Raw genomic sequence first — 12,304 nt, 5'->3', positions numbered from 1 at the left:
TTCCCACTGTGTCTTGGGACCTCAGCGTGGTGTTAGCTCAGCTGATTAAAGCTCCTTTTGAGCCGCTGCATACCTGTGACATGAAGTTCCTAACCTGGAAGTTCATATTTTTGATGGCTGTCACTTCAGCTCATAGGGTCAGCGAGCTCCAGACCTTAGTGACTTATCCACCTTACACTAAGTTTTATCATGACAGGGGTGGTCTTGCATACACACCTTATGTTCCTGCTTATGGTGGTAACGGACTTCTATCTTAACCAGTCAATCGCCTTGACAACATTCTTTCTCAGGCCCCATTTGCACCAAGGCGAATGAGCACTGCACAGTTTGGACTGCAAGCAAGCCTCACTAAACCCGCCTGCCACGCCGTAGAGTTGGATTTCTCCCATTTTTTTATTTTAATTATGTTTCTATATTACAAGTCTAAAGATGGACCTCACGTGGATGCGTGGTATAAGGCATTTTGGGCATGCTCAGTGTGCCTAGTCAAAGTTCTAGAAACTTTGATATAAGTTTTCTACATCGGGGTTCCATCTGATGATGTCACCCATGTGTGAGGACTAACATCCTGCTGTCCTTGGAGAACCTCCATTACAGGTAAGCAACTCTGATATATTGGTGTGATAGTGCTCTGTCTTACAATATACGCTGTTTAATGTGTGTTAGAGCAGTAATGTGGCTTGATGCATCACCCAGTTACATTGTAAGCCATCTGGGAACAGGAAAAATGTCTACAGTACCTGAATATAACTTGCCTTGAGTTACTAATGAAAAGGCATGAACTAAATCTAAATGATTATATATATTAAAGCATTTGTTAATCGTGTTTCTGGTGAATAATATTAAAGCATTTGTTAATCGTGTTTCTGGTGAATAATATCGTGATGCTGTTTTGGCCTTGCTCTTGTTTTTATTTTGTTGAGGTATTTTTGTTTAATCTTTCTCTGCTTTGTATTTAGTACCAGCAGAGACGTCAGCAAGAGAATATACAGCGACAAAGTCGGGGTGAGCCACCGCTGCCTGAAGAGGATATGAGCAAACTCTTTAAACCACCTCAGCCCCCTCCCAGAATGGATTCACTACTCATTGCAGGTAATCATTCATGCTGGACTTTTATCCTCATGCGCTGCATCTCTGTTTATGTGGCTTTGAGCACAAGAAATTAAAGACAACTGCAGCTGGGACATTAAAGCTAATGCTTGCAAGCTGGTATAGGGCGGAGGAACCAAAGAAATCACAAAATTCTTTCCAAAAAGGGAAATTAAATCACTTTGAATTTGTTCATAGCATTCTACATCAGTAAACAATTTAAATACAAACAAATTGGATTAAAATGACAGCTGACATTTTTCTTCTGTAATATAAGTTCCAGCAATTCCTTTTTGAATGACTTTATAAAAAACAAATTATCAGTCACAGGGAATCTCTTACTTGGTTCAATTTCTGCCATAGGTGATGACTCTCTCCCATAGTACACCTGACTTGTTTTCTGAAGATGTAGATAAGGCCATGTCTGCATGCTGTAGTTGAACTTTTGTAAATGAAATGCAAGACTTTACTCTAAAAAGACAACTGGCTTCACCAAAATCCTTTCTATATTCATACTTGGTACACGTTGGGAAAGGACTTAACCTGTACTGAGCTGAAGGAAAGCTTTGCTCATTCCTAAGGAAGTAGTTATACTGACCCTTTGCCAGTTAAGAGATTTATATTGCCAAGACATTACATTTGAAATTCTTTAAGCAGTTACTTTGCAATTCCTCTGAACTCCTGGCAGCCATGTTTGCAACAATCTTAAAAATGCCTTCCTATGAAATTTCCATATGCGTATAATCTCATTTGTGACATTTTCCTACATAGATCAGTCGGAGATCTGTTGAATGTGTGGGAACAACTTCGAGAATTTTGAAAATTTCTTGATTGTAACATTTTTAAATAATTTAGGATGAGCATTACTGCTTGCTATTGTATAGTACCCAGAGAGTATAGTTTTTCTTTGTGTATAGATTTAGTTCATTTATTTGGTTTCTGTAAGGTAGAGTACTATTAACCATATTGACAGTGGAGTAAACTAGAATCTCTGTAGATTGTGATCCTTTTTTATAGGAGATGTTACAGTATATGAGATTACAGGACATGGGAAGAAGAGGCCTATGAGGTCTCAAAAAGCTCATGTGGAACATTTTTCTTGTTGGTCCTTTAAAAGGTACCACACCCTAAAAAAGATGCCTGTTGGAGGTATTCCAGTTTTAAGTGTAATGTTTTTATCTGCAATAAAGCTTTATTAAGAGCATATTTAGAATATTATATAGAATCCCTGGTCAATTTATATATCTCTCTGAAGTAGACTTGACAGAGAATTGCCAGAATTGTGGGAAATAGTTTCATAGGGTAAAAACATGCTTGCTAAGCTGTGATCACCTTCAGCTTTGTAACACAAGTGCCTTCGAATCCTTTTTTTTCATGAAACCTTTTGGCATGGGATGAAGCATCACAGATGAAATGCCATTTACTCTGGATCTCCAAACGGGTTCTGGAGCTGGTATCTGAGGGGAAAGACGCTTAAATAGTTGATACATAAAGATCTGTGCTGGTGTATGAGGGGCTATGAGTATAGTTTATTATAATCAGCAGATTATAATGTCACAGTAATGAACCATTAAAACTGAGTAAAGGTTTTTGCTTCATTTAAGAAGAAATGTTACTGAAACCTATTTTGGGGTGGTGGCATTTGTCAAATGAGAGCATAAAGGACAGTGAAGCTGATTTGTAACCCACCGGAGTATGGCAGTGGAGTGTATTTTAAAGCCTTATAATCCTTGTAATTCCCAGTGAGCAAAGTAAAAGTAAAAAAATATATATTTTTCTGCAATTTCTTCCTTCATTGGAGTGTGTTAGATCAGTGAATCTCAACCTGATCCTCGATGTCTGTCTGGCCAGTCTGGTTTTCAGGACAGCCAATGTAGGAATGAGTCTGCTAAAGTCTGTGAGAGTTAAAAGCAATTATAACTAGAAAATAATGTAGGACTGGAACAGCCAGGGTAAACCATGCTGAGTGGTGAAAAACCTTCAGTAAAACCCAAAATATTTTAACATGATTCCTAGATGTCTCTAGTTGCTGTGACATGATCATTTTATTTTATTTTATTTTTTTACTTTATTGAGATTTTAAACAAATTACAATTGTAAAAAATCAAAAAGAAAACATTTTTCTTGTATGAATAAACATAAGGCAATCCTATTAGGAAAACAAATACATAAAAAATTATTAGTCCACATTATGGGAGGATCAATTCAAATCATTTTTAGGAAAATATGCAATTCAAATTTGCAAAACATTGGAGATAAACATTTTTTTATTTGCAGCTTTTTCTACCTCAGCCCTTATCTTGTAGGAAAGATTCCAAATGAGTTGGATCATGGAAAATAAATTTGTTTCTTTGTAGTACAACCAAACATTTACACGGAAATTTTAAGAAAAAGGTTGCCCCTAATGATAAAACCCTTTGTTTTAACAACATCCGGAAACATCCGGAAAAACCTGTATCTTCTGGCCACAAAACAAATAATCTTTATTTTTAAAATATTTCTGTAAGATTAGGTTTTTATCACTTTCCCGACAAAAAGTAACAAAGTTGCTCTTTTAGGTATATCATCAATAGATGATTCTAGGAAAGCTGTTAAATTAGGGGAATTTTGTTGGTCCATACCCTCTTCACCCTCCTGTAATCTCAAACTAGTATTAGAAATATAATATAATTTTGAGATATTTTTATCATCTATATTAGTAATTGCCAAAATTTCTGCAAAATATTTTTTTAATAATTCTTGGGCTGATATAAGTCTGGTTACTGGAAAATTTAAAAATCGTAAATTTTTCATCCTAGTTGTATTTTCCAGATTTTCTATCTGCCTCTGAGTTGACAAACTATCCTTAATAAATGAATTATTAACCATTTGTAGAGAATTTATTTGTGTTGTAATATTCTTGCTAGTTTCCTCCAATTTATCTAATCGAACATTGTTTTTCTACAACATTCTTAATCTCACTACAGGTTTTATTATTTTGGGCAATTGACATAGTCATAGTTTTCTGCAACTCATTAATAGCTCGCCAAACGTCTCCCAAGATAACATTTTGGGGATCAACGTGTTCAGTAATTACTGCCTGTAATCCTGAATCTCCTGTTGTCCCAATTCCCTCTGTTCCCCCAGTGGTAGGGGGGATTACAGAGTCCATATTTGGTATTTCCTCCATTTCAGGCAAATTTTAATGGGAGAGGTCTGGTTCTTCAGAAGTTTGCTGATGTGGCTGCAATTGGCTAGGGCTCTGAGCAGATTGACTTACCCTTCTGATAATGTGGGAGTCCATAGGTCCTCTAGTCTCACGTGGTGCTGGAGAAGATGTCCAAACCTTGGTTTTCCGTTTTCTACCCATACAGGATAGAGAAATTAGACAAGAAGAAAAAAAAAAATTTAGAAGGGGCGCGCCCCTTTGGCGCACCGCCCTGCCCCGAATTTATTCACCAGTCCGTCTCCGAGTGATGACATCACAGGGGGGGCGTGTCCAGCAACGCCAATCCGATGGCACAAGCTCCCAGCTGGAAAAACAGGAGCTATCAGCGTTCCCTTCCGCCTTTCCTCTCCTTCGAGAGGTCTCTCCTGGTAAAGTCCTCCGGTTGAGTGAACCACCCTGCCCCAAATTTATTCACCAGTCCGTCTCCGAGTGACATCACAGGGGGGGCGTGTCCAGCAACGCCGATCCGATGGCACAAGCTCCCAGCTGGAAAAACAGGAGCTATCAGCGTTCCCTTCTGCCTTTCCTCTCCTTCGAGAGGTCTCTCCTGGTAAAGTCCTCCCGACATGATCATTTTAGTCCCTGAGAATGTTATAAGCTTAGATTAAATGATCTATGCTCCTTAAACATAGCTTGCTATAGTTTCATGAAAATACAGTTGCCATTTTGCAAGAGAAGCATATTTGTAATTTAGCTGGGACCCTATTACTTCACAAAACCAACCAACCTAAGAACAGACATTGTAACCATTATATCTGTTTCCACACTAGCTTCAATGGAGTTTGGCCTGCCAATGCACTGGAAATAAAATGTATATGTCTTCCAATGAAGAGAATATCCAGGAGTATTTCTTTATCTTGCTGAGGGTTTGGGGAGAAGTTTACAGATAGCTGAGATCGGTAAAGTATGCACAACGAAGGGAGCCGGGCGGTGTCCAGAGATGCAGTATTGTATCCCTTCTTTTGGTGTCCAAGGAATGAGGGTCTACACTTGTGCCCAGCCCCAATGAAATATGCATGAAGTATTTTTGTATATTCTGCATGCAGATAAATCTTGTGCAAATTCATTCTGGATATGTTGAAAACCAGATGGGTGGGTTGGTCCTTGAGGACCAGATTAAGAACCACTCTTCTAGATCATTCTGTGAGATCCAGCGGTATAAGATGTCACTTTCTATATAGAAAGGGTCCTTGACTTGATTTATTAACACATTACCAGACACCTAGGACTCTTACTTTTCTCAGCATGCTCTTTTGAAAGTCTCATCGCGTACTATGACAAGATTAAGAGTTGTATGTAAACTTCTTTTAGTACTTCTGCTCTGAGATTTTGACTTCTCATTCTATTTGAAATTCATTGTGAATTGTTTGACTTCTCTTTTAGGCAGAAACTTGGTATTTTGGCCAAGCTTTTGGTGAAGGTAGTGTTCAGAGGCTTACTAAGTCATGCCGGGGGCTACGGGTTGAAATACCTGCAGGCTATTAGTAAAGTGGGAGAATCAGCAGAATGAGATGAAAGGACAAGATGTCATAAGGGTTATTTTTATGTTCATATTTGTATTATGTCATTAATTTTGTACTGTTATTTTTGAATTGTACATTGTCATTTTTATTGTAAACCCCCTTGAGGTTTTCTATGAGGCAGTAATTAAATCTAAATAAAGATAGAGAAATTTATTTGTAAATCAAATTCTGCAGACTCCAATATAGTTAGCATCCATGTATCTTGCCTGATTACTAGTGCAACTTTTAAGTTTTTTCTTGGGGAGGCTAAGCTGAATGATTTTAACTTAAAGTACCAGATGTTATCCATGATTCTCAGAAGTCTTTTTGTTAAAAATTTCTAATATGCATGAAAATATTGTGAACTAGATAGTTTGTGCATTGTTTTTACTCTTCTTTATAATCATGCTTTTTATGTAAAATTTTATTTTACCTCCAGCTGTAACTGTTTAAATAATGAGCTATAATTATGCCATACAGGTATAGTACTATTGATCAATAATGTTGATTTGTTTTGACTTTAAAAGTTATATTCTAGGCCACATAATTGACATAAAATTTGATTTGTCATTGACAGGTCAAATCAACACTTACTGCCAGAATATCAAAGAATTCACCTCGCAGAACTTGGGCAAGCTCTTCATGGCTGAAGCTCTCCAGGGGCAAAACAGCTAAAGAGAATGACAGAATTCCATTGGGTTTCTATCAAAAACTCAAAGGCTTGCAGCTGATGCATAAAAAAGTAAGGTTTTTGTCATGAAGAATAAAAATGTCATTCAAATATGTTTGCTCATCTTTATAATTATTGTATCTGGAAAAAAACAAATAAAGCATTTTAACATTTGTCCTGTGTCATGCTTGCTCTCTCTAACAGTATTGGTTTAGTTTCCTGTTTTGTCTATGTACATGTAAAGCATAATCAAAGCAATATCTAGAATGCTCAGAAGACGGAAGAGTCTATGATCATTTTGGTAAAGAATGGTAGCTGAAAAGGTGACAAAGAAAATGTAATCTTCATCATTTTTATTAAATATGTTTCAAGATACCTCATTGTCCAATAATTTGAAATAAAAATATAGTAAAAGGGAAAGTGTTGATAAACCATAGTACTTGGTTTCTCGTAAATTCACTTCAGAGAAAGCATTCGGGTTCAATCTGAATTCTATTGATATTTCTAAGGATACAACTGCTGTTTTATTAGAGGCTGCATCAGAATTTTAGCACCTCTGTTAACAAACCAAAAGTTGGTTGTAGAAAAAAAATTAAACTGGTAATCTTACTTTGTACATTTGTTCAGATATTTTTATTGGATTAGCATTAAATACATCCTTGATTATGTTGATCCTTTTATGTAGGTAGTTTGGATAATTGATAGATGCTAAAAATATTATATCAAAGATACCACAGGACTTTAAACAGGGGACAGTTAGATCTATCTTTAAGATTGTCAGTAAAGATGGGCATGACATTGTCAATTATCACCCAATTTAGAATTTGGCAACTCTGAAAAAGATATTGGAGAGAGCTATTACAATCCAATTGGATGAATATCTGCTAGACCGTGACATACTTGATTGTAATCAATACGAATTTTGCAAGCATTTTAACACTGAACTTTTATTGCTTGCTTTGTCAAATATTTTATTGTGCAGCTTGGATCAGGGCAAACTAGAGATTCTAATACAGCTTGATGTTTCAAGTGTCTTTGATTCAGTGAGGCATGATGTGTTAATCATGAGACTGGAAAATGTTGGTTTCACTGGGGTGGTTTTAAAATGGTTTGAGTCCTCTTTAAACAAAAGGAAACAGTATGTACAGCTAAGGGATCAGTTTTCCTCATGGAAGACCTGATCATTAGCCGTACCTCAAGGATCCACCCTTTCCTCTGTCTTTTTTTTTTTATATTTTTTTAATATTTAACTAGCACCATTAGGTTTAAAGCAAAAATGTTCAGGCTTAATCTATTATGTATGCAGATGATGTGCAGGTATTCTTTCCTTGTAATGATTATGGGTATTTTCCAGTTCAAAACTATCAAAGAAGAATTTCAGGTATTAAAGAATGGCTTGTTAATAATGGTCTTACCCTAAACATTGAAAACCTGATTGCTCTGGATTGGGAAAAATACCTCCAACATCTTAACACCTTCAATAGATGTGGAAGGGCAATCTTTGCAGATACAGTCTGATGCTCGAAATTTGGGCTTTCCTAGCTTGTAGCCAGAAGGACTAAGGACCGATGGGTTATGCTTCCCTGATGGAGACGGAGTCAGATTTCAAAGCTGCCATCACCCTAGAAACACCCCTACAGAGACCTCAGCCCTTCAGTATTTCTCAGTCTCCAGCAGATGGTGGACATACCTTTCTCTATGGGCTTTGCTGTACTTTTTGGAAGGAGAAATTGTACATTTAAATTGGAGGAAAAATTGAACCCCACTCTCCTGTGGTGATACTTAAAGGTCCCACCCCCAGGTGAGAATTGCTGAGGTGATTTCCGAGATCCCTCAGAGGTGTGCCTTGGTCCGGAAGCCAGTTCCTGGCGTGGATTTTGTTGCTTAAGCAGCTAAAATGCAGCGGGTGCAGGAAGCCGAGCATGGTGGTGACGACCAAAGTCCTCTCCCCCCCCCTCCCCACAGCTGGTAAGTGCAATTCAGAGACATTGGAGGGGTTTCAGTAAGACTTCCTCTGGTCTCCTTGCTTTGGCGCACCATACTGATATTCGCAGTCCCATTGGAGTAAGAGAAAGTGGGCTTCTGAGCGGGTTGAGCGGCACCCCAGTGGGCTAGGCCCCGCTTTAGGCTTGGTCGGCACACCATGTGGTAGGCCGTGGCGGCACCATCTTGTGCATGCCGTATTGCCCTCCATAGAACGTCAGTACGCGCAGAGCGTCTGCTCTGTGCAGGCGCTATGTGCATAACTTTGCGTGCGTACATATGCGCACAACCTACTAAGCGCAGAATACAGGTAAAGCTGGGCGCACAGGCTGTGCGTGTGCCTCACTGCGTCCCGCCAGATGCCCGAAATTTGTGCGCATAAAATTTTAAGCACGAGCCAACAGAACACATAGTTACCGTTGCCGATGTCTCCGGAGCCGAGAAAAATAAGTGCCTTTCTGTCTGCGCTGCTTGGCATATTAGGGCTTCACAGTCTGACCTGGATTACAATTTACATTAACGCTGTGAGGAAGCCCAGGAAGAGTTGGCCTCCCTGGACTTTACTAAGCCCGGTACCTCCCATTCAGAGGATGGGTTATCCACAGCCTTAACTTGAAAGAACCCTGGATCTGAGTACCCCTGGACTGGGTCATCCATGGGAAAGGGAAATTCAATGGCACCTTCCCCGGTATTTCCTGGGCTGGGCATGGACCCAGCTGCCTTCTCTTGGGTGGAATTTTTCCAGGGCCTTCAAGCCTTTGTACAGGCGCACTCTGCTACCTCGCTTGACCTTGTACAGACGGAACCTCAGCCAGAAAGCCCTCCCTCTCCCAGTCCTATTGGCAGACCTCAAGGCATGCCTTGCCTCACCAAGGGTATCCCTGGCAGGGACCTGGATGACACAGACGAAGGGGAGGATACAGGTTCCTTGGAAGATGGGGAAATTGACAAGCTAAAGAGTAGCTAATCACCTGGGTATGCACCCCAGGGTTCTGAAGGAACTAAAAAATGAAATTTCAGATCTGTTAGTTAAAATTTGTAACCTATCATTAAAATCATCCATTGTACCTGTAGAATGGAGGGTGGCCAATGTAACTCCAATATTTAAAAAGTGCTCCAGGGGCGATCCAGGAAACTGTAGACCAGTGAGCCTGACTTCAGTGCCGGGAAAAATAGTATTTTAAAGATCAAAATCACAGAGCATATAGAAAGACATGGTTTAATGGAACACAGTCAGCATGGATTTACCCAAGGCAAGTCTTGCCTCACAAATCTTCATTATTTTGAAGGGGTTAATAAACGTGGATAAAGGTGAGCCAGTAGATGTAGTGTATTTGGAATTTCAGAAGGCGTTTGACATAGTCCCTCATGAGAGGCTTCTAATGAAACTAAATAGTCATGGGATAGGAGGCTGTGTCTTTTTCATGGATTACAAACTGGTTGAAAGATAGGAAACAGAGTAGAATTAAATGATTAATTTTCACAGTGGAGTGCTTCAGGGATCTGTACTTGGTCAGGTGCTTTTCACTATATTTATAAATGATCTGGAAAGGAATATGACTAATGAAGTAATCAGATTTGCAGATGATACAAAATTATTCAGAGTACTTAAATCACAAGGAGATTGTGATACATTGCAGGAGGACCTTGCGAGACTGGAAGATTGGGCATCCAGATAGCAGATGAAATTTTAATGTGGGTAAATGCAAAGTGATGCATATAGGGAAAAAGAACCCATGCAGTAGGTTCCATATTAGGAACTACTACCCAGGAAAAAGATCTAGGCGTCATAGTGGATAATACATTGAAATCGTCAGCTCAGTCTGCTGCAGCAGTCAAAAAAGCAAACAGTATGTTAGGAATTATTAGGAAGGGAATGGTGAATAAAACGGAAAATGTCATAATGCTTCTATATCGCTCCATGTTGAGATCGTACTTTGAGTACTGTATACAGTTCTGGTCGCCGCATCTGAAAAAAGATACAATTGAGATGGAGAAGGTACAGATAAGGGCGACCAAAATGATAAAGGGGATAGAACAGCTCCCCTATAAGGAAAGGCTAAAGAGGTTAGAGCTGTTTAGCTTGGAGAAGAGACAGCTGAGGGGGGATATAATAGAGGTGTTTAAAATCATGAGATGTCTAGAATGGGTAAATGTAAATTGGTTATTTACTCTTTTGGATAATAGTAGGACTAGGGGGCGTTCCATGACGTTAACAAGTAGTACATTTAAAACTAATTGGAGAAAATTCTTTTTCACTCAGTGCACAACTAAGCTCTGGAATTTGTTGCCAGAGAGTGTGGTTAGTGCAGTTAGTATAACTGGGTTTAAAAAGGTTTGGATAAGTTCATGGAGGAGAAGTCTATTAACTGCTATTAATCAAGTTGTCTTAGAGAATAGCCTCTGCTATTTCTGGCAGCGGTAGCATGGGATCTACTTAGTGTTTGGGTACTTGCCAGGTGCTTGTAGCCTGGATTGGCCACTGTTTGAAACAGGATGCTGGGCTTGATGGACCCTTGGTCTGACCTAGTATGGCAATTTCTTATGTTCTCATTGTTTAGAACCGTATCAGACCATGTTACGATTTTTCCATAGATGAATTGCTGGCCCTGGTTTCCCAGACCCTGAAGATGCTGGGAATGCCTGGGGCAGACTGTATGATGGAACCAAAGAAGAACCCCATTCTGATTTCCCTAGGAAATCCTTTTGCTACTCTCCAGTACTGGAAGCCATCCAGGAGTTGATTGACCTGGAATGGGATGCCCCAGAAGCAAGTTTTGAAGGGAAACAAGCGTTGGAAGTTCTATATGCACTGGATCCGGCAGTGAGAGAGCGATTGCGTTTCCCTAAAGTGGATACGCTGGTCTGTGCTGTCTCTAAGCAAACAACTATCCCAGTGGAGGGAGGAGTGCCTTAAAGGATGCACATGATAGACAGATGTAATCCATCCCTAAAAAGGCCTCCGACACAGCAATGCCCTGGTAGTTCGTTCATGCCTTCTCCTCTCTCAGGAGGTGGATGATTCGGGGGTGAATTCCAGAGCAGTTATGGAACCTGCTGCCTTTTTAGCTGACACAGGCTTGGGTCTAGTCTGTACTTCGGCCAGAGAAGTGGCTTCACTAGTGGCGGCCAGAAGACAACTATGGTTCCGGAATTGGTCAGCAGGTACAACCTCCAAGGTAAATCTTACAAAGATGCCCTTTAAAGAAGAAGAAATATCAGGGGGGTGTGAACATAGCAAAAAGCTGCTTAGACCCCTTCTAATCATAACTCTTGCATCGGTATGCATGGCCATGTACAGGTTTGTTTTTAAAACCCAAAACCGTATCTCTACCCCCATCAGATAATTATCACCAGCAGACCAAGAGATATTCAAATCCCCCCCCCCCCCCCAGCATCCAGTGACTGATGTATACCTCTGCCAAGGAGAACATACAAATCAGACATGCTCTACAAGGTGGTGAAGTACAGGTAGGCCCTACTTTCTAGACGGCTACGCCTTTATTGATGAGGTGTACGCAGCTTTTGAATTCAATGTGTGTTACTATCACGGCTGTACCGTTTGCTATAAGGAAGGATCGCAGAACCACATAATGGCCACCACTTATGGGTTTCTGAACTCCAAAAGACAAATCAAGGTGGATTTCCTAAAGAGAAAAGGGTTTAAGGTCATAATCATCTGGAAACATGAATGGAATAGGTTGGTAAAAACAGGCAGCAGCTGCATGGGCTTCCTTTCCTACGCCGCATTACTGAAACCTCTGGTACCTCAAGACATCCTTTTCAGGGGAAGGACAAACGCTGTATTCTTGTTCTACGAAGCAAAATCTGGTGAGAAAATACACTTATGAT

At 39.8% G+C, this 12,304-nt stretch overlaps 1 protein-coding gene across 1 annotated transcript in view; it reads left to right on the top strand.

Annotated features, from left to right (window-relative positions):
- Positions 1-6,643, top strand: part of EIF3H (eukaryotic translation initiation factor 3 subunit H) — a 327,223-nt gene extending 320,580 nt beyond the window's left edge. Inside the window, exons 7-8 of the mRNA XM_029591919.1 lie at positions 960-1,092; positions 6,377-6,643. Of these exons, the coding sequence (XP_029447779.1) occupies positions 960-1,092; positions 6,377-6,474 (231 nt within the window). The 3' untranslated portion in view covers positions 6,475-6,643. The remainder of the gene's footprint in view (positions 1-959; positions 1,093-6,376) is intronic.
- Positions 6,644-12,304: the final 5,661 nt, after the last annotated feature.

This window comes from Rhinatrema bivittatum, chromosome 2 (assembly GCF_901001135.1).
Source record: "Rhinatrema bivittatum chromosome 2, aRhiBiv1.1, whole genome shotgun sequence".
In the NCBI taxonomy this organism is placed as follows: Eukaryota; Metazoa; Chordata; class Amphibia; order Gymnophiona; family Rhinatrematidae; genus Rhinatrema; species Rhinatrema bivittatum.
This window is presented reverse-complemented; position numbering and strand designations above follow the sequence as displayed.